Source organism: Somniosus microcephalus, chromosome 12 (genome assembly GCF_052327205.1).
Source record: "Somniosus microcephalus isolate GS21.2 chromosome 12, FLI_Smic_1.0, whole genome shotgun sequence".
In the NCBI taxonomy this organism is placed as follows: Eukaryota; Metazoa; Chordata; class Chondrichthyes; order Squaliformes; family Somniosidae; genus Somniosus; species Somniosus microcephalus.
In genome coordinates, this window is record NC_140998.1 from 221561731 (window position 1) to 221584528 (window position 22798).

Below are 22798 nucleotides of genomic sequence, written 5' to 3' on the forward strand. Positions count from 1 at the left end.
GAACCGGGTAAAACCTCCGACACACCAACATAAAACCCACAGCACATTCAGTCAGAGGTTCAGTTTCTAATTTCCCCTCCCAACAATCAATTCCCAATCAATTTCCCCTATCCCGCAATCAATTCATAAATCAATTCCCCCTTTCCCCAATCAATCCCCAATCAATTTCCCCTCTCCCCCAATCAATTCCCAATCAATGTCCCTCTCTACCCAATCAATTCCCAATCAATTTCCCCTCTCCCCCAATCAATTCCCAATCAATGTCCCTCTCCCCCAATCAATGTCCCTCTCCCCCCAATTAATGTCCCTCTCTCCCCCAATCAATGTCCCTCTCTCCCCCAATCAATGTCCCTCTCTCCCCCAGTCAATGTCCCTCTCTCCCCCAGTCAATGTCCCTCTCTCCCCCAGTCAATGTCCCTCTCTCCCCCAGTCAATGTCCCTCTCCCCCCCGTCAATGTCCCTCTCCCCCCAATCAATGTCCCTCTCCCCCCAATCAATGTCCCCCTCCTCCCCAATCAATGTCCCTCTCCCCCAAATCAATGTCCCTCTCCTCCCAATCAATGTCCCTCTCTCCCCCCAATCAATGTCCCTCTCTCCCCAATCAATGTCCCTCTCCTCCCAATCAATGTCCCTCTCTCCCCCCAATCAATGTCCCTCTCCCCCCCAATCAATGTCCCTCTCCCCCCCAATCAATGTCCCTCTCCCCCCCAATCAATGTCCCTCTCTCCCCAATCAATGTCCCTCTCCCTCCCAATCAATGTCCCTCTCCCCCCAATCAATGTCCCTCTCCCCCCAATCAATGTCCCTCTCTCCCCCAATCAATGTCCCTCTCCCCCCAATCAATGTCCCTCTCTCCCCCAATCAATGTCCCTCTCCCCCCAATCAATGTCCCTCTCTCCCCCAATCAATGTCCCTCTCCCCCCAATCAATGTCCCTCTCCCCCCAATCAATGTCCCTCTCTCCCCCAATCAATGTCCCTCTCCCCCCAATCAATGTCCCTCTCTCCCCCAATCAATGTCCCTCTCTCCCCCAATCAATGTCCCTCTCTCCCCCCCAATCAATGTCCCTCTCTCCCCCAATGTCCCTCTCTCCCCCAATCAATGTCCCTCTCTCCCCCAATCAATGTCCCTCTCTCCCCCAATGTCCCTCTCTCCCCCAATCAATGTCCCTCTCTCCCCCAATCAATGTCCCTCTCCCCCAATGTCCCTCTCTCCCCCAATCAATGTCCCTCTCTCCCCCAATCAATGTCCCTCTCTCCCCCAATGTCCCTCTCTCCCCCAATCAATGTCCTTCTCTCCCCCAATCAATGTCCTTCTCTCCCCCAATCAATGTCCTTCTCCCCCAATGTCCCTCTCCCCCCAATCAATGTCCCTCTCCCTCCCAATCAATGTCCCTCTCTCCCCCCAATCAATGTCCCTCTCTCCCCCAATCAATGTCCCTCTCCCCCCCAATCAATGTCCCTCTCCCCCAATCAATGTCCCTCTCCCCCAATCAATGTCCCTCTCCCCCAATCAATGTCCTTCTCTCCCCCAATCAATGTCCTTCTCCCCCAATCAATGTCCCTCTCCCCCAATGTCCCTCTCTCCCCCAATCAATGTCCCTCTCCCCCAATGTCCCTCTCTCCCCCCCAATCAATGTCCCTCTCCCCCAATGTCCCTCTCTCCCCCCCAATCAATGTCCCTCTCTCCCCCCCAATCAATGTCCCTCTCTCCCCCAATGTCCATCTCTCCCCCAATCAATGTCCCTCTCTCCCCCAATCAATGTCCCTCTCCCCCAATCAATGTCCCTCTCTCCCCCAATCAATGTCCCTCTCTCCCCCAATGTTCCTCTCCCCCAATCAATGTCCCTCTCTCCCCCAATGTTCCTCTCCCCCAATCAATGTCCCTCTCTCCCCCAATGTTCCTCTCCCCCAATCAATGTCCCTCTCTCCCCCAATGTTCCTCTCCCCCAATCAATGTCCCTCTCTCCCCCAATCAATGTCCCTCTCTCCCCCAATGTTCCTCTCCCCCAATCAATGTCCCTCTCTCCTCAATGTCCCTCTCTCCCCCCAATCAATGTCCCCTCTCTCCCCCCAATCAATGTCCCTCTCCCCCCAATAAATGACCCTCGTCTCCCCCAATCAATGTCCTCTCCCCCAATCAATGTCCCTCTCTCCCCCCAATCTATGTCCCTCTACCCAGCAATCTATGTCCCTCTCTCCCCCAATAAATGACCCTCTCTCCCCAATCAATGTCCCTCTCCCCAATCAATGTCCCTCTCCCCCAATCAATGTCCCGCTCTCCCCCCAATCTATGTCCCTCTACCCAGCAATCTATGTCCCTCTCCCCCAATCAATGTCCCTCTCTCCCCCCCAATCAATGTCCCTCTCTCCCCCCAATCAATGTCCCGCTCTCCCCCCAATCTATGTCCCTCTACCCAGCAATCTATGTCCCTCTCCCCCAATGTCCCTCTCCCCCCCAATCAATGTCCCTCTCTCCCCCCAATCAATGTCCCTCTCCCCCAATCAATGTCCCTCTCCCCCCCCAATCAATGTCCCTCTCTCCCCCCAATCAATGTCCCTCTCTCCCCCAATCAATGTCCCTCTCCCCCAATCAATGTCCCTCTCTCCCCCCCAATCAATGTCCCTCTCTCCCCCCCCCAATCAATGTCCCTCTCTCCCCCCCAATCAATGTCCCTCTCTCCCCCCCCAATCAATGTCCCTCTCTCCCCCCCAATCAATGTCCCTCTCTTCCCCCCCCCAATCAATGTCCCCTCTCCCCCCCAATCAATGTCCCTCTCCCCCCCCCAATCAATGTCCCTCTCCCCCCCCCAATCAATGTCCCTCTCTCCCCCAATCAATGTCCCTCTCTCCCCCAATCAATGTCCCTCTCTCCCCCCTCTATCTATGTCCCTCTCTCCCCCAATCTATGTCCCTCTACCCACCAATCAATGTCCCTCTCCCCCCCCATCAATATCCCTCTCTCCCCCCAATCGATGTCCCTCTCTCCCCCCAATCTATGTCCCTCTACCCACCAATCAATGTCCCTCTCCCCCCCATCAATATCCCTCTCTCCCCCAATCAATGTCCCTCTCTCCCCCAATCAATGTCCCTCTCTCCCCCAATCAATGTCCCTCTCTCCCCCAATCAATGTCCCTCTCCCCCAATCAATGTCCCTCTCTCCCCCCCCAATCAAATCAAATCAAATCAAATCAACTTTTATTGTCATTGTTAGTGCACAAGTGCAGTACAACGAAATGTAGGCTTGCGGCTCCCGAGAGTGTACAATTTGGATTAGGACACTTAAACATTTCAACATACATTTGTACATATATATTAGCATAAATATGACCATAATAAAGTGCATCGGCAGATGTGCAGGCTTTAGTGTTAATTTGTGGAGTTCAGTAGGATGACAGCCCTGGGAAAGAAGCTGTTCCTAAATCTGGTCGTACGGGTGCGAATGCATCTGTAGCGTCTTCCAGATGGTAGGAGGGCGAACAGACTGTGGCTGGGGTGGGTAGGGTCTTTGATGATGGACCGTGCCCTCCGTAGGCAGCGTTTCTGATATATATGTTCTATGGTCGGTAGCCGGGTGCCGGTGATGCGTTGGGCAGTTTTGACTACCCGCTGCAGGCTTTCCGGTCATTGGAGCTACAGCTGCCGTACCATACCGTGATACAGTTTGTCCCTCTCCCCCCAATCAATGTCCCTCTCCCCCCCAATCAATGTCCCTCTACCCCCCAATCAATGTCCATCTCACGTGATTCAATAGTAACTTTCAAAAAGGGGAATTGGATATATAGTTGAAAAGGAAAAATTCACAGGGCTGTGGGGAAAGAGCAGGGGGGAGTGGGACTAATTGGAGAGCTCGTTCAAAGAGCTGGCACAGGCACACGATGGCCGAATGGCCTCCTCCTGTGCGGTGTCAGTCTATCTAATTTAAACAGGAGGGTTAGAAATCCCACCCACTGGTCGGCCAGCCAATGCTGGGCCGGCACCAATGTTGACGTCCGCAAGGACCAGAAGCGGATGTCCGTCGGTCGAATACTCACGGCATTTGGCAGGGGTCCTCCAGTCGTAGACTTTGACGCCTTCCCTCTGGCATACCTCGGCGTAGGCCTTCATCGCTCGGCACAGGAGGTCCTGGAGACCCTTGGATAGGCAGACGTCATAGACGCAGCTGTTGAGGTAGGGCTTGGGGTCGATCTTGGCGTGGCAGTCCCTGAAGGGGCCGTCGGCTCTGGCAATCAGACCGCATTGAGAGGGGCCTCGGTACCTCTCCTGACTCCTGGCGTCGCAGGTCGGGGGGCCTCGGTACCTCTCCTGACTCCTGGCGTCGCAGGTCGGGCACACGCCGTGGCAGTTGTCCCAGCAGAAGAGGTCGCCGTCGCTCACCTTCCAGCTCTTGCCGAAGTCCAGGGCGTTGGACACGGCCGCGCCCTTCGGCGTCCTGAAGTCATCGCCCGCGTCCCCGTTGTAGTTGCCACAGAGGCCACACACGCTCGCAAAGTAGCTGCTGCTCACGGTCACCACCAGGTGATGGTTCCAGTCATACGTCACCTTCAGATGGAAGTCGGTTTCCACGATGACGTACGCCCCACTTTGGTACAGGTTGACCTTGCCGTCATGGAGCGCGAGTGGCAAGTTGGTCCGAATGCCATTGATCTACAAAGGGTAAAATAAAAACAAAGACAAGCATCATTAGTCTCTCTGTGCCCACCAAGCTCTGTGTCTCATAGAAACATAGACACATAGAAGATAGGAGCAGGAGTAGGTCATTCGGCCCCTCGAGCCTGCTCCGCCATTCAATGCGATCATGGCTGATCATCCAAACTCAGTACCCTGTCCCTGCCTTCTCCCCATACCCCTTGATCCCTTTAGCCTTAAGAAATATATCCAACTCCTTCTTGAATATATTTAATGAATTGGCCTCTACTGCCTTCTGTGGTAGAGAATTCCACAGGTTCACCACTCTCTGGGTGAAGAAATTCCTCCTCATCTCTGTCCTAAATGGCCTACCCCTTATCTTTAGACTGTGAGCCCTGGTTCTGGAACTCACCGGCCATCGGGAACATCCTTCCTGCATCTAGTCTGTCTAGTCCTGTTAGAATTTTATAAGTTTCAATGAGATCCCCTCTCATTTTTCTAAACTCTAGAGAATATAAGCCCAATCGACCCAATCTCTCTTCATACGTCATTCCTGCCATCCCAGGTATCAGCCTGGTGAATCTTCGCTGCACTCCCTCCATGGCAAGAACATCCTTCCTCAGATAAGGCGACCAAAACTGCACACAATACTCAAGGTGTGGTCTCACCAAGGCCCTGTACAACTGTAGCAAAACATCCTTGTTCCTGTACTCGAACCCTCTCACTATGAAGGCCAACATACCATTTGCCTTCTAAGAACATAAGGAATAGGAGCAGGAGTAGGTCAATCGGCCCCTCGAGCCTGCTCCGCCATTCAATAAGATCATGGCTGATCTGATCCTAACCGCCAATCTACTATCACAGAACCATCTCCTGAATCTAACAGAATTAGACAGACGAAATAGGAGCAGGATCAGGCTACACGGCCCCTGGGCCCGCTCCGCTACCCACAGGGCCATGACCGATCCGAACCTAGACTCATGTCCAAATTCCTGCCCGCTCCCCATAACCCTTTATTCCCTTTACTTCTAGGAAACTGTCTATTTCTGTTTTAAATTTATGTAATGATGTAGCTTCTACAGCTTTTTGGGGCAGCATATTCCATGGACCTACCACCCTCTGAGTGAAGTAGTTCCTCCTCATCTCAGTTTTGAAAGAGCAGCCCCTTATTCTAAGATTATGCCCCCTAGTTCTAGTTTCACCCATCATCGGGAACATCCTCCCCGCATCCACCCGATCCAACCCCTTCACAATCTTATATGTTTCAATAAGATCGCCTCTCATTCTTCTGAACTCCAATGAGTAGAGTCCCAATCTACTCAACGTCTCCTCATATGTCCATCCCCTCATCCCCGGGATTAACCGAGTGAACCTTCTTTGTACTGACTCGAGAGCAAGTATGTCTTTTCTTAAGTATGGACACCAAAACTGTATGCAGTATTCCAGGTGCGGTCTCACCAATACCTTGTACAACTGAAGCAATACCTCCCTATTTTTATATTTTATCCCCCTAGCAATGAAAGCCAACATTCCATTGTCCTTCTTAATCACTTGCTGCACCTGCATACTAACCTTTTGAGTTTCGTGCACCAGGACCCCCAGATCCCTTTGTACTTCAGTACTTTCCAGTTTCTTGCCATTAAGATAATAACTTGCTCTACGATTTTTCCTGCCAAAGTGCATAACCTCACACTTTCCAGTATTGTATTCCATCTGCCAAATCTCTGCCCACTTACTTAGCCTGTCTATGTCCCCTTGCAGGTTTTTTATGTCCTCCTCACTCACTACTTTCCCTCCCATCTTAGTATCATCTGCAAACTTTGATATGTTACACTCGGTTCCCTCCTCCAAATCGTTAATATAGATTGTAAAGAGTTGGGGACCCAGCACTGACCCCTGCGGAACACCACTAGTTACTGATTGCCATTCTGAGAATGAACCATTTATCCCAACTCTCTGCCTTCTGTTAGATAGCCAAGCCTCTATCCATGCCAGAATATTACCCCCAATCCCGTGATTTTTTATCTTAAGCAATAATCTTTTGTGTGGCACCTTGTCAAATGCCTTTTGGACGTCTAAATACACTACGTCCACTGGTTCCCCTTTATCCACCCTATATGTTACTTCCTCAAAGAACACCAGCAAATTTGTCAAACATGACTTCCCCTTCATAAAACCATGCTGACTTTGTCCTATTAAATTATGATTATCCAAATGTCTTGTTACTGTCTCCTTAATAATGGACTCCAATATTTTACCTACCACAGATGTTAGGCTAACCGGTCTATAGTTTCCAGCCTTCTGTCTACTGCCCTTTTTAAATAAGGGCATTCCAGTCTGCCGGGACCTTTGCTGAGTCCAGGGAGTTTTGGAAAATTATTACCAATGCATCCACAATCCCTACCGCCACTTCCCTCAAGACCCTAGGATGTAAGCCATCAGGTCCAGGTGATTTATCCGCCTTGAGTCCCATTATTTTACCGAGTACCACTTCCTTAGTGATTTTGATCGTGTTAGCTCCTCCCCCCCTATAGCCCCCTGTTTGTCCAGTGTTGGGATATTCTTAGTGTCTTCTACTGTAAAGACTGATACAAAATATTCATTCAGTGTTTTTGCCATCTCTATATTTCCCACCATTAATTTCCCGGTCTCATCCTCTAAGTGACCAACATTTACTTTAGCCACCCTTTTTCTTTTTATATAACTATTATATTACTATCTGTTTTTATATTTTTTGCCAATTTACTTTCATAATCTATCTTCCCTTTCTTAATCAATCTTTTTGTTATTTTTTGCTGTCTTTTAAAGTTTTCCCAATCCTCTATCCTCCCACTAGATTTGGCTACCTTATATGCCCTTGTTTTTAGTCGAATACTATCCTTAATTTCTTTACTTAGCCACGGATGGCTGTCTTTTCTTTTACACCCTTTTCTTCTCAGTGGAATATATTTTTTTTGGAAGTAGTAAAATAACTCCTTAAATGTACACCACTGATCATGTATCGTCTTACCCTTTAATCTATTTTCCCAATCCACTCTACTCAATTCCGCTCTCATACCTTCATAGTCTCCTTTATTCAAGCTTAGCACGCTTGTTTGAGATCCAACCTTCTCACCCTCTAATTGAATATGGAATTCAACCATGTTATGGTCACTCATTCCAAGGGGATCCTTTACTCGGACATTTTTAATTAATCCTGTCTCGTTACACAGGACCAGATCTAAGGTTGCTTGCCCCCTGGTCGGTTCAGTTACATACTGCTCAAGAAACCCATCCCTAATACACTCAATGAACTCATCCTCAAGGCAGCCCTGCCCAATTTGATTTGTCCAATTAATATGATAGTTAAAATCCCCCATAATTATAGATGCTCCCTTATTACAAGCCTCAACTATTTCCGGATTGATACTCCGTCCAACAGAGTTGCCACTGTTCGGAGGCCTATAGACTACGCCCACTAGTGTTTTTTTCCCCTTATTATTCCTTACCTCCACCCAAACTGTTTCATTATCCTGATCTTTTGACCCAATATCATTTCTCTGTATTACAGTGATTCCTTCCTTTATTAACATAGCCACCCCACCTCCCCTTCCTCCCTACCTGTCCTTCCTGATCGTTAAATAACCTGGTATGTTTAATTCCCAGGCATTGTCACCCTGCAGCCATGTTTCTGTAATGGCCACAAGATCATACCCATATGTAGTTATTTGTGCCATTAACTCGTCTATTTTGTTACGAATGCTACGTGCATTCAGATAGAGAACTTTCAAATATGTTTTGTGACACTTAGTTCCTGCTTTTGCCCTTTTTATTACTTTACCTTTTACTCCATACCTTCTGCCCCTTCCTGACATGCTCTGGTTTTTAATTTCCCCACTGCTACCTAAGTCTATGACCTTCTCTGTTGTCATTTTTATTATTTGCTCTCTAGGAACCTCCCCCCCACTAGTTAGTTTAAAGCCCTCTCTACAGCCCTAGTTATATGATCCGCCAGGACTCTAGTCCCAGCACTGGCCAAGTGAAGCCCGTCCCAACGGAACAGCTCCCTCCTGCCCCAGTACTGGTGCCAGTGTCCCAGGAAGCAAAACCCATAAGAGAGTCACTGATAAATCCAACAGGGAATTCAGGAGAAACTTCTTTCCCCAGAGAGTGGTGAGAATGGGGAACTCGCTACCACAGGGAGTTGTTGCGGCAAAGAGCAGAGATACATTTAAGGGGAAGCTGGATAAACACACGAGGGAGAAAGGAATAGAAGGATATGGTGATGGGGTGAGATCTAGGAAGGACAGAGGATCAGAGGGACCTTGTTGTGCATGTACATAGATCCCTGATGGCAGCAGGACAGGTAGATAAGGTGGTTAAAAAGGCATATGGGAGACTTGCCTTCATTAGACGAGGCATAGAATATAAGAGCAGGGAGGTTATGATGGAGCTGTACAAAGTGCTGGTAAGGCCACAGCTGGAATACTGTGTGCAGTTCTGGTCGCCACACTGTAGGAAGGATGTGATTGCATTGGAGAGGGTGCAGAGGAGATTCACCAGGATGTTACCTGGGCTGAGGCACTTCAGCTATGAAGAGAGACTGGACAGCCTGGGGTTGTTTTCCTTAGAGCAGAGAAGGCTGAGGGGGGACCTGATTGAGGTGTACAAAATTATGAGGGTCATAGATAGGGTAGATAGAAAGGAACTTTTCCCCTTAGTAGAGGGGTCAATAACCAGGGGGCTTAGTTTCAAGGTAAGGGGCAGGAGGTTTAGAGGGGATTTGAGGAAAAACTTTTTCACCCAGAAGGTGGTTGGAATGTGGAACTCACTGCCTGAAAGGGTGGTAGAGGCAGGAACCCTCACAACATTCAAGAAGCATTTAGATGAGCACTTGAAACACCATAGCATACAAGGCTACGGACCAAGTGCTGGAAAATGGATTAGAATAGAAGGGCTTGATGGCCGGCGCGGACGCGATGGGCGAAGGGCCTCTTTCTGCGCTGCATAACTCGATGACTTCTAAGAGTCTATTGAAGGCGGGTGGGAGGATGGCTGGTGTTGACGGGGTGAGATGAAGAGGGGTGGGAGGAGGCTGGTGTTGACGGGGTTGAGATGAAGAGGGGTGGTGAGGAGGCTGGTGTTGACGGGGTAGATGAGAGATGGGGTGGGAGAGGCTGGTGTTGATGGGATGAGATGAAGGGGTGAGGGAGGAGGCTGGTAGTTGGGAGGTGAGATGAAGAGGGTGTGAGGGCTGTGTTATGGATATGAAGAGGGGTGGAGGAGTGCGTGTGTAGTATAAACACCAGCATATACCAGTTAGCTAATGGCCATATCTGGCATCACCTTATTACTATCCCATTAGTACTTTCCATTCACTCACTCGCTACATAGATCACTCTCTAAAATACTAGCCATATACATCGATGTACAATTAGTACAGCCACATGAATTCAGATCTTCTATTCTAGCTATAGAATCGAGGTGCAGAAGAGGATGTCCTTCCCGCAGCTCTTGGCGATGGTGTAGGTGCAGGTGCCCTGGAAGTCAAAGTTGACCCCATCGAAGGTGTGGTAATGGGGGTCGCCCCAGGCCCAACACGTGGCGATGGACTCTGGCTCGCACACCGCGTTCCCATTCACCACGACACAGCGCTCCTTACCCCTGCACTTCACTCGGGAGCACAGATCTGCGGCGAATAAGAGGAGTGGAATTAAGGTAGGGTCCTGACCATCTAGAGTTGCCTCAGGTCCGACTCACTGTCCCATCAAACACTCCCAGGGCAAGGACAGCACCGGGTTAGATACTGAGTAAAACCACCTCTACACTGTCCCATCAAACACTCCCAGGGCAGGTACAGCACTGGGTTAGATACAGAGTAAAGCTCCCTCTACACTGTCCCATCAAACACTCCCAGGGCAGGTACAGCACGGGGTTCGATACAGAGTAAAGCTCCCTCTACACTGTCCCATCAAACACTCCCAGGGCAGGTACAGCACCGGGTTAGATACTGAGTAAAACCACCTCTACACTGTCCCATCAAACACTCCCAGGGCAGGTACAGCACTGGGTTAGATACAGAGTAAAGCTCCCTCTACACTGTCCCATCAAACACTCCCAGGGCAGGTACAGCACGGGGTTCGATACAGAGTAAAGCTCCCTCTACACTGTCCCATCAAACACTCCCAGGGCAGGTACAGCACGGGGTTAGATACAGAGTATAGCAGGGGGAACAAGTGGCATTCCGCCCACCGTCGGTAGTGTCTTCTCCTTACCTGGTCCTGCACCGCCGCCCGCATCCCCCTGGCAACCGTAGGCGTTCCTTCGCGCGATTCCGTACTTGTAGACTGCGATCAGATCCCCGGACGTCCCGCGGACCACGTGCTTTTCCTGCCCTTTGCCCACACTGAAGTCTACCCAGGAATATTCAGATCCCTCTATCGCCTGCCACCTGGCGCTAGCCGGCAGGTCGTGGTTGTCGAGCCGTAAGTGGCCGACCTCTGCGGTCTTGGCCACGATGCTGATGTAGTTGTCGAAACCGGTCAAGCCGCGAACGGTGTAGGAGTTGGCGAACTGGTCGGTGGGGATGATGGTCATCAGGTACGGGTCGTACCACTTCCCCTTATCGCCGGGGGAGTAGAAAAGTACTTGGACCCCCTTGGTGGCGGTGATGGTGATCGGTTTCTTGGGGTACAGCTTGTAAACGGCGCTCTGCCCGGCATTGAGCTTACTGACCTTGTTGCCGGGGCCCAGACGGACCTCCGTGCTTTGGGAAGCCAGCACGTAAACCAAGTCGAACGTGGGCTGCACTGAGGCGGGCGCGACAGCGAAGCGGGTGCCCCAGAGCTCGACGGGCGGCAGCTGCTCGTAGATGTGGTTGCACTTGGTGCGTAACATGCTGCACGTGTGCCCGGACAGGACGGCCAGCGGGGAGCCGGCCTGCACCCGGGAGCCCGTCAGGTCCCTGGGGCTCTGGAACTGCACAGTCTCGTAAGGATTCAGCGAGGTCTTGATGGTTGACCCGGCCATGTAATTTCTGCCCCGCAACCAGACCTCCTGAGTCACGGTGATTGCGACTGCGTTGGGCTGCCCTGCGTTTATGACGGCGAATTCCTTCATCAGGCCGCTGGGCCCCGTGGGCGGGGTGAAGATGTAGTAGTCTTTGCCCAGCGAGCTGACGGGGTAAATCGCCGTGGCGTCCACTGACAGGTACTTGCTGTTGAAGGAGGAGACCGAGATGTTCTTGTTTGACGTCACAACCACCGTTTGGTAGGAATAGGAGCTCCCGCCAATCTCGCTGGCGGCAGGGACCAGAACTGATGCTGTCTCATCCTTGCCCAGCTGCAGGTCCTTCTTGAAGCGGTTGTTGTTCTTTACGGTGACCGTGACAGAGGTGGAAGCTTCGTACGAGTTGACCAGCAGTTCCAATTTGGCTCTGGAATACGAAGTTCGATAGTTCTGCATGAACGCGGTGACAAATTCTTTGCCCACATGTCCACCGGTGCAAGTCCCTGTGGGGGGGAGAGAGAGAGAGAAAGAAGGAGGGGGGCTCAACATCCCATCATAGAAACATAGAAAATAGGAGCAGGAGTAGGCCATTCGGCCCCTCGAGCCCGCTCCGCCATTCAATGAGATCATGGCTGATCATCCAAATTCAGTACCCTGTCCCTGCTTTCTCCCCATTTCCCTTGATCCTTTTAGCCTTAAGAAATATATTTAACTCCTTCTTGAACATATTTAATGAATTGGCCTCCACTGCCTTCTGTGGTAGAGAATTCCACAGGTTCACCACTCTGGGTGAAGAAATTCCTCCTCATCTCTGTCCTAAATGGCTTACCCCTTATCCTTAGACTGTGACCCCTGGTTCTGGACTCCCCGACCATCGGGAACATCCTTCCTGCATCTAGTCTGTCTAGTCCTGTTAGAATTTTATAAGTTTCAATGAAATCCCCTCTCATTCTTCTAAACTCTAGCGAATATAAGCCCAATCGACCCAATCTCTCTTCATACATCATTCCTGCCATCCCAGGTATCAGTCTGGTGAATCTTCGCTGCACTCCCTCCATGGCAAGAACATCCTTCCTCAGATAAGGCGACCAAAACTGCACACAATACTCAAGGTGTGGTCTCACCAAGGCCCTGTACAACTGCAGCAAGACTTCCTTGTTCCTGTACTCGAATCCTCTCGCTACGAAGGCCAACATACCATTTGCCTTCTTAACCGCCTGCTGCACCTGCATGCGTACCTTCAGCGACTGGTGCACAAGGACACCCAGGTCTCGTTGCACTTCACCTTCTCCCAATCTATTGTCGTTCAGATAATAATCTGTCTTCCTGTTTTTGCCACCGAAGTGGATAACCTCTCATTTATCCACATTATACTGCATCTGCCATGCATCTGCCCAATCACCCAACCTGTCCAAATCGTACTGGGGTTTCTCGGCATCCTCCTCACAGCACACACGCCCACCCAGCTTTGTGTCGTCTGCAAACTTGGAGATATTACATCCAGTTCCCTCGTCTAGATCATTAATATATATTGTGAATAGCTGGGGTCCTAGGACCGATCCCTGCAGTACCCCACTAGTCACTGCCTGCCACTCGGAAAAAGACCCGTTTATTCCAACTGAAAGAGGAAAAAAACTCCACGACGGGAATGTTAAACCTCGTCACTAAAACACTGGTCAGGCCCCAGCAACATTACTGTCAGAGAATTGGTCATTGAACATATTTAAGGTGGAGAGAGACAGATTTTTGAACGATAAGGGAGTCGAGGGTCATGGGGAGCGGGCAGGGAAGTAGAGTTGAGGCCACGATCGGATCAGCCGTGATCTTATTGAATGGCGGAGCAGGCTCGAGGGGCCAGATGACCTCCCCCTGCTCCTACGTCTTATGTTCTTATGTTTGAATCACAGGAACCCACAGCACAGATGGAGGCCACTCGGCCCGTCCTGGCTGTGCCGGCTCTTTGAACGAGCGGTCGCGCTCAGCCCCACCCACCCCCCCGCTTGTTGTCCGTAACCCGGTCAGTTCCTGGTCCAACTCCCTTTTCAAATTACTGATGGAATTGGATCCCACTGCCCGTTCAGGTCGAGCGTTCCCGATCCCTGCAACTCTCGGAGTGAGAAAATCTCCCCTCATCTCCCCTCTAGATCTTTCGCCGATGATTTTGAATCTGTGACCTCTGGTTATTGACCCGCTCGCCAGGGGGAGAACATTCTTTCTCCATCTACTCTATCCAAACCTCTCATAGAAACATAGGAGCAGGAGTCGGCCATTCGGCCCCTCGAGCCTGTTCCGCCATTCAATCAGATCATGGCTGATCATCGACCTCAACTCCACTATCCCTTGATCCCTTTAGCTTCATCATCTTGAGAACCTCTATGAGGTCACCTCTTCACCTTCTCTGTTCCAAGGAAAACAGACCGAACTTTTCCAACCTCTCCTCATAACTGAAGTCCCTCATCCCCTGGTCACATCCCGGGAAACCTCCTCTGAACCCTCTCCAAGGCCTTGACATCGTTCCTGCGGTGCCCACAACTATCCACAATACTCCAGCTGAGGAACTAACCAGTGATTTACAAAGTTCTGGCATGATCACCTCGCTTTTATATTCTATTCCTCTGTTTATAAACCTAAGTAACCCATATTTTTTTTAATCACCTTATCAGGATTTGTGTACATGGACACCAAGGTCTCTCTGCTCATCGACACTTTTCAGTTACGGGGAGAGACTGGAGAAGCTGGGGTTGTTCTCCTTAGAGCAGAGAAGGTTAAGAGGAGATTTGATCGAGGTGTTCAAAATCATGAAGGGGTTTTGATGGAGTAAATAAGGAGAAACTGTTTCCAGTGGCAGGAGGGTCGGTAACCAGAGGACACAGATTGAAGATAAATCGGTAAAAGAACCAGAGGGGGAGATGAGGAGAATTGTTTTTACGCAGCGAGTTGTTGTGATCTGGAACGCGCTGCCTGAAAGGGCGGTGGAAGCAGATTCAATAGCAACTTTCAAAAGGGGAATTGGAGAAATACTTGAAGGGGAAAAATTCACAGGGCTGTGGGGAAAGAGCAGGGGGGAGTGGGACTAATTGGAGAGCTCGTTCAAAGAGCTGGCACAGGCACGATGGGCCGAATGGCCTCCTTTCTGCGCTGTCTCTTTCTATGATTTCAGCTTCTGAGAATAAATAATCTACTTACCTCTACTGGTACCTCGGGTCCAGCCACTGACCACCACCCCCCGCACCCTCCCCACCCCAGACAGCCACCTTCAATTAATCCTTCATTCATGCCTTCGCCACCTCCACACACAACTGCTCCAATAGCAGGTGTCGGCCGCGGCTCATTCCCAGTCAGAAGGTCGAGGGTCCCAGCCCCATTCTCCACAGCTCATGTACCGCATTGCTGTTTGTGGGAGCTTCCTGTGTGCAAATTGGCTGCCGCGTTTCCTACATTACAACAGTGAGCGCACTTCAAAAACAGTACGTCATTGGCTGTGAGGCGCTTTGGGACAGTACTGCCCCTCCTCCCTCAGTGCTGCCCCTCCGACAGTGCGGCGCTCCATCAGTACTGCCCCTCCGACAGTGCGGCGCTCCCTCAGTACTGCCCCTCCCACAGTGCGGCGCTCCCTCAGTACTGCCCCTACGACACTGTCGTGCTCCCTCAGTTCTACCCTTCCAACAGTGTGGAGCTCCCTCAGTACTTCCTCTTCGACAGTGCGGCACTCCCTCAGTACTGCCCCTTCGACATTGCAGCGCTCCCTCAGTACTGCCCCTCCGACACTCTCGTGCTCCCTCAGTTCTACCCTTCCGACAGTGCGGCACTCCCTCAGTACTGCCCCTCCGACAGTGTGGTGCTCCCTCAGTACTGCCCCTCCGACAGTGCAGCGCTCCCTCAGAACTGCCCCTCCGACAGTGCTGCGCTCCCTCAGTACTGCCCCTCCGACAGTGCGGCGCTCGCTCAGTACTGCCCCTCCGACAGTGCAGCGCTCCCTCAGTACTGCCCCTCCGACAGTGCAGCGCTCCCTCAGTACTGCCCCTCCGACAGTGCGGCGCTCCCTCAGTGCTGCCCCTCCGACACTGTCGTGCTCCCTCAGTACTGCCCTTCCGACAGTGTGGAGCTCCCTCAGTACTGCCCCTCCGACAGTGTGGTGCTCCCTCAGTACTGCCCCTCCGACAGTGCGGCGCTCCCTCAGTACTGCCCCTCTGACAGTGCAGCGCTCCCTCAGTACTGCCCCTCCGACAGTGCAGCGCTCCCTCAGTACTGCCCCTCCGACAGTGCGGCGCTCCCTCAGTACTGCCCCTCCGACAATGTGGCCCTCCCTCAGTACTGCCCCTCCGACAGTGCAGCGCTCCCTCAGTACTGCCCCTCCGACAGTGCGGCGCTCCCTCAGTACTGCCCCTCCGACAATGTGGCCCTCCCTCAGTACTGCCTCTCCGACAGTGGCGGCGCTCCCTCAGTACTGCCCCTCCGACAGTGGCGGCGCGCCCTCAGTACTGCCCCTCCGACAGTGCGGCGCTCCCTCAGTACTGCCCCTCCGACAATGTGGCCCTCCCTCAGTACTGCCCCTCCGACAGTGCAGCGCTCCCTCAGTACTGCCCCTCCGACAATGTGGCCCTCCCTCAGTACTGCCCCTCCGACAGTGTCGTGCTCCCTCAGTACTGCCCTTCCGACAGTGCGGCGCTCCCTCAGTACTGCCCCTCCGACAGTGCGGCGCTCCCTCAGTACTGGCACTGGGAGCGTCAGCCTGGAATTTTGTGCTCGGGTCTTTGGAGTGGGGGCTCGAACCCACGACCTTCTGACTCAGAGGCCGGAGAGAGAGAGAGAGCACTAAACCCACTTAAAGAATAGCAGAAACTTGCTTTACACTATCCATCTATCCTGAATGGCCTGTTTTATGAGCCAGTCAACAATCACTTTACCACCATCCGATTGATCAACAGTGGTCGCAGGCTTGCCCTCTATCCTGAACCATCCCATACGTTTCCCGTTCAGCTATAACCTGGGCCAATTTTCTAAAGGGGGACCTCCTAAATGCAAAAATAGTATGTGTCAATTTCCCCCCCCCCCCGCCGCCGCCCGAGGCTGTCCGTCCACCTCTCATAGTGATGGCGGAGTTTGAATGTTTAAATCGTCTCGTTCACCGGCGTCGATTCTGCACACGTGTGGACAGGTCCCGGTGGGTCAGGGGAGCTGAGCTGGAATCTCCGAGAGCCAGTGAGCAGCAGTCAAGGAATGGGACACACCGCGAGTGCAGCCCAAACCAATAAGCTGGTAGGAGTAGCACAGTTTTTTTTTGTTTGATTGGTGCAACGATTTGTGCGCACATACCCCCCAGGTCTCCCTGTTCATGCACCCCCTTTAGGATTGTACCCTTTCGGTTACATTGCCTCTCCTCGTTCTTCCCACCAAAATGTATCTGCCTCACACTTTTCTGCATTAAACTTCATCTGTCACCTGTCCGCCCATTCCACCCACCTGTCTGTGTCCTCTTGAAGTCTATCACTCTCCTCCTCATCCAACCAGAACCTGCATAAGCCAAGGTGCTGCCAGCGTGCCATCCTTAGGATTGGATTTTGGGGTTTGGGGTGTCGGCCGGTGATTGGTTGCGGAGGACTCCACAGGTTTTGAATGAGAGTACGGGTAATAAGAAGGGGGCCCTCAGACACTGAGGTTGCGGAGGCATTCGGCAGAAGAGAGCTTGAGAACACCCGCCAGAGGAGCCGAGGAGGGATTCGGGTTGGCGGAGGACACACGCGCGCGTCACAGAGGGCAGACGAGGGAGCCTAGAGGCCCGGGCTGATGGGCGGTGGACTCATGGAGATCGCATCTTCTACCCAGGGCCTAACAACTGCTCAGATGCTGTAATGTATCAAGTCTCACTTACACTGAATAAAATATAATTACTGTCACCAAAACAGGTCGTCGAATCTTTTGGAACTTAGGAGTGAAAGGGTTAATTGACAAAGACCCAGAATCTCTACAATCCCCACCCACAGATCCACCCACCCAGAGACCCACCCACCGACCCACCCACAGACCCACCCACAGACCCACCCACCCAGAGACCCACCCGCCCACAGACCCACCCGCCCACAGACCCACCCGCCCACAGACCCACCCACCGGCCCACAGACACACCCAGAGACCCACCCATTCCCCACCTACCCACCCACAGACCGACCCACCCACCGACTCATTCCCCACCCATTCCCCACCCACCCACAGACCCACCCACCCATTCCCCCATCTACCCACCCACCCACAGACCCACCCAACCACAGACCCACCCACCCATCCCCCATCTACCCACCCGTTCCCCCATCTACCCACCCACAGACTCACCCACCCAGTCCCCATCTACCCACCAACCCACATATCCACCCACCCAGTCCCCATCTACCCACAGATCCACCCACCCATTCCCCATCTACCCACCAACCCACAGACCCACCCACCCATTCCCCCATCTACCCACCCACCCACCCATTCCCCTCTCCACACATTCACTCCCCCACCCACCCATTTGTCTCCTGTGTATCCTTGTGCCCACCCACATGCCCATTATTAATCGGATGGTACATCACTGGGGAAAAGACTCCTCAAAAGACGGAGCTATTTTTTGAGAGAGCAGATGTTGGCTGGAATAAGTAGATATTCAGCCAGGGTTTGAGAGCAGACTTACCCAAGAGAAAGGCCACGGAAACGCACAGCAGCGTCACTGTCCCCATCTCTAAAAAAAGATCATTGAGAGACAGAATAACCAGCCATTGATCATTAGACAACACCCGCCCAGTAAATCGTCCATCAATCACCCATCAATCAATCACCCATCAATCAATCACCATCCATCAATCAATCACCGTCCATCAGTCAATCACCTATCAATCAATCAATCTCCATCCATCAATCAATCTCCCATCAATCAATCACCGTCCATCAGTCAATCTCCGTCCATCAATCAATCACCATCCATCAATCAATCTCCATCCATCAATCAATCACCCATCAATCAATCAATCACCCATCAATCACCCATCAATCACTATCCATCAATCAATCACCCATCAATCAATCACCCATCAATCAATCACCATCCATCAATCAATCTCCGTCCATCAATCAATCTCCGTCCATCAATCAATCTCCGTCCATCAATCAATCTCCGTCCATCAATCAATCTCCGTCCATCAATCACCCATCAATCAATCACTATCCATCAATCAATCAATCACCCATCAATCAACCATCAATCAATCACCATTAATCAATCACTGTCCATCAATCAATCACCGTCCATCAATCAATCAATCACCGTCCATCAATCAATCACCATCCATCAATCAATCACCATCCATCAATCAATCACCATCCATCCATCAATCAATCACCCGCCCATAATCAATTAATCAATCGGCAATAAATGCTGACGTTGTCAGCGACATTCACATCCCAGGAACGAATAAAATCATTCGCCCTCAATCAATAATACTAACAGCTGATTGAGGGCTGCCGAGGGTTTGTTGCCTTCACTATTCATAACAGGGAGCTTGACAAGGAAGACCCAAGGATTGTTAACCTTTAGTAACACAGGAGGCTTGACATGGAAGACCCAAGGATTATTACCCTCTAGTAACACAGGGAGCTTGACAAGGAAGACCCAAGGATTGTTAACCTCTAGTAACACAGGGGGCTTGATAAGGAAGACCCAAGGATTATTACCCTCTAGTAACACAGGGAGCTTGACAAGGAAGACTCAAGGATTGTTAACCTTTAGTAACACAGGAGGCTTGACATGGAAGACCCAAGGATTGATAACCTCTCGTAACACAGGGGGCTTGACAAGGAAGACCCAAGGATTGTTAACCTCTAGTAACACAGGGGGCTTGACAAGGAAGACCCAAGTATTGTTAACATCTAGTAACACAGGGGGCTTGACAAGGAAGACCCAAGGATTGTTAACTAGTATCACAGGGGGCTTGACAAGGAAGACCCAAGGATTGTTAACATCTAGTAACACAGGGAGCTTGACAAGGAAGACCCAAGGATTGTTAACATCTAGTAACACAGGGGGCTTGACAAGGAAGACCCAAGGATTGTTAACTAGTATCACAGGGGGCTTGACAAGGAAGACCCAAGGATTGTTAACCATTAGTAACACAGGGGGCTTGACAAGGAAGACCCAAGGATTGTTACCCTCTAGTAACACAGGGGGCTTGACAAGGAAGACTCAAGGATTGTTAACCTCTAGTAACACAGGGGGCTTGACAAGGACGACTCAAGGATTGTTAACCTCTAGTAACACAGGGGGCTTGACAAGGAAGACTCAAGGATTGTTAACCTCTAGTAACACAGGGGGCTTGACAAGGACGACTCAAGGATTGTTAACATCTAGTAACACAGGGGGCTTGACAAGGAAGACCCAAGGATTGTTAACCATTAGTAACACAGGGGACTTGACAAGGAAGACCCAAGGATCGTTAACCTCTAGTAACACAGGGGGCTTGACAAGGAAGACCCAAGGATCGTTAACCTCTAGTAACACAGGGGGCTTGACAAGGAAGACCCAAGGATTGTTAACCTTTAGTAACACAGGGGGCTTGACAAGGAAGACCCAAGGATTGTTAATCTTTAGTAACACAGGGGGCTTGACAAGGAAGACCCAAGGATTGTTAACATCTAGTAACACAGGGGGCTTGACAAGGAAGACCCAAGGATTGTTAACATCTAGTAACACAGGGGACTTGACAAGGAAGACCCAAGGATCGTTAACCTCTAGTAACACAGGGGGCTTGACAAGGAAGACCCAAGGATCGTTAACCTCTAGTAACACAGGGGGCTTGACAAGGAAGACCCAAGGATTGTTAACCTTTAGTAACACAGGGGGCTTGACAAGGAAGACCCAAGGATTGTTAATCTTTAGTAACACAGGGGGCTTGACAAGGAAGACCCAAGGATTGTTAACATCTAGTAACACAGGGGGCTTGACAAGGAAGACCCAAGGATTGTTAACATCTAGTAACACAGGGGGCTTGACAAGGAAGACCCAAGGATTGTTAACCATTAGTAACACAGGGGACTTGACAAGGAAGACCCAAGGATCGTTAACCTCTAGTAACACAGGGGGCTTGACAAGGAAGACCCAAGGATCGTTAACCTCTAGTAACACAGGGGGCTTGACAAGGAAGACCCAAGGATTGTTAACCTTTAGTAACACAGGGGGCTTGACAAGGAAGACCCAAGGATTGTTAATCTTTAGTAACACAGGGGGCTTGACAAGGAAGACCCAAGGATTGTTAACATCTAGTAACACAGGGGGCTTGACAAGGAAGACCCAAGGATTGTTAACATCTAGTAACACAGGGGACTTGACAAGGAAGACCCAAGGATCGTTAACCTCTAGTAACACAGGGGGCTTGACAAGGAAGACCCAAGGATCGTTAACCTCTAGTAACACAGGGGGCTTGACAAGGAAGACCCAAGGATTGTTAACCTTTAGTAACACAGGGGGCTTGACAAGGAAGACCCAAGGATTGTTAATCTTTAGTAACACAGGGGGCTTGACAAGGAAGACCCAAGGATTGTTAACATCTAGTAACACAGGGGACTTGACAAGGAAGACCCAAGGATTGTTAACCTTTAGTAACACTGGGTTCTCTCACGACGGCCCTCTCAGTGTTGACATTCTGTATTTTGTTCCCGTTTCTCAGGCACTGGGCAAATTCCCGTGCCCGAGTTATCGGAATCTTTCAAAGGGCGAAAGACAGCGGACCTCCTGGGTTCATCGCCCTCTCCCTCCGCCCACTAATGGGCTTCGGGTCCGGGAGCTCACTGAACAACCTGTCCGGGGAAACGGGAGCACACACACCCGGAGGGCAGAGAGAGAGAGAGAGAATGAGAGAAAGAGAGGGAGAGAGAGAGAGAGAGAGAGAGAGAGAATGCGAAAAATTCAACACATCAAGAAACATATTATTCAACAAGCTAAGCCAAACAACCCCAGATTTCAAGGAATTGGATGATCTGTCAAAATTGAGATTAGTCCTAGGAGAAGGAGACAGACCATACCTTGGGGCTAAATATGTAACAACATGTCACAACCTGAGGACTGTTTAAAAGTAAGACTGTTTAAAATTAATATTGAACGTACCAAATGAAGTAGAAAGACTGTTTAAAATTAATATTGTTTAAAAGTAATATTGTATATACCCAACAAATGTCAAATCGATTGACACCTACAGAATGTTGGAAAACTGTACCTTTTTGCAATGTAAGCTTTGGCAATATGGTTCTCTGTAAACTTTCATGCCAATAAAGCATTTGAACTGAACTGAACTGAACTGAACTGACAGAGAGAGAGAGAGAGAGAGCCGTCACCTCCCGCGCTCCCACTGAGAATTCAACTTCTACGGAACCAACACCTGGGACCCAATTTAAAGATCATTGTCTGAATAATATTCGAGAGGGAGAGAGACAGAGAGAGAGAGAGACAGAGAGGGAGAGAGACAGAGAGAGAGAGAGACAGAGAGAGAGAGAGAGAGAGGGACCCGGGGAGAGAGGGAGTGTGAGAGGGACCCGGGGAGAGAGGGAGTGTGAGAGGGACCCGGGGAGAGAGGGAGTGTGAGAGGGACCCGGGGAGAGAGGGAGTGTGAGAGGGACCCGGGGAGAGAGGGAGTGTGAGAGGGACCCGGGGAGAGAGGGAGTGTGAGAGGGACCCGGGGAGAGAGGGAGTGTGAGAGGGACCCGGGGAGAGAGGGAGTGTGAGAGGGACCCGGGGAGAGAGGGAGTGTGAGAGGGACCCGGGGAGAGAGGGAGTGTGAGAGGGACCCGGGGAGAGAGGGAGTGTGAGAGGGACCCGGGGAGAGAGGGAGTGTGAGAGGGACCCGGGGAGAGAGGGAGTGAGAGAGGGACCCGGGGAGAGAGGGAGTGAGAGAGGGACCCGGGGAGAGAGGGAGTGTGAGAGGGACCCGGGGAGAGAGGGAGTGTGAGAGGGACCCGGGGAGAGAGGGAGTGTGAGAGGGACCCGGGGAGAGAGGGAGTGTGAGAGGGACCCGGGGAGAGAGGGAGTGTGAGAGGGACACGGGGAGAGAGGGAGTGTGAGAGGGACACGGGGAGAGAGGGAGTGTGAGAGGGACCCGGGGAGAGAGGGAGTGTGAGAGGGACCCGGGGAGAGAGGGAGTGTGAGAGGGACCCGGGGAGAGA

At 51.2% G+C, this 22798-nt stretch overlaps 1 protein-coding gene across 1 annotated transcript in view; it reads right to left on the minus strand.

Annotated features, from left to right (window-relative positions):
- fcgbp (Fc gamma binding protein) overlaps window positions 1-18330 on the minus strand; it is a 79817-nt gene extending 61487 nt beyond the window's left edge. Inside the window, exons 1-6 of the mRNA XM_086002481.1 lie at window positions 18285-18330; window positions 10882-12117; window positions 10079-10295; window positions 9528-9537; window positions 4299-4645; window positions 4033-4256 (exon numbers count right to left, since the gene is read on the minus strand). Coding sequence (XP_085858607.1) covers window positions 4033-4256; window positions 4299-4645; window positions 9528-9537; window positions 10079-10295; window positions 10882-12117; window positions 18285-18330 — 2080 coding nt within the window. The remainder of the gene's footprint in view (window positions 1-4032; window positions 4257-4298; window positions 4646-9527; window positions 9538-10078; window positions 10296-10881; window positions 12118-18284) is intronic.
- Between the last annotated feature and the right edge of the window lie 4468 nt (window positions 18331-22798).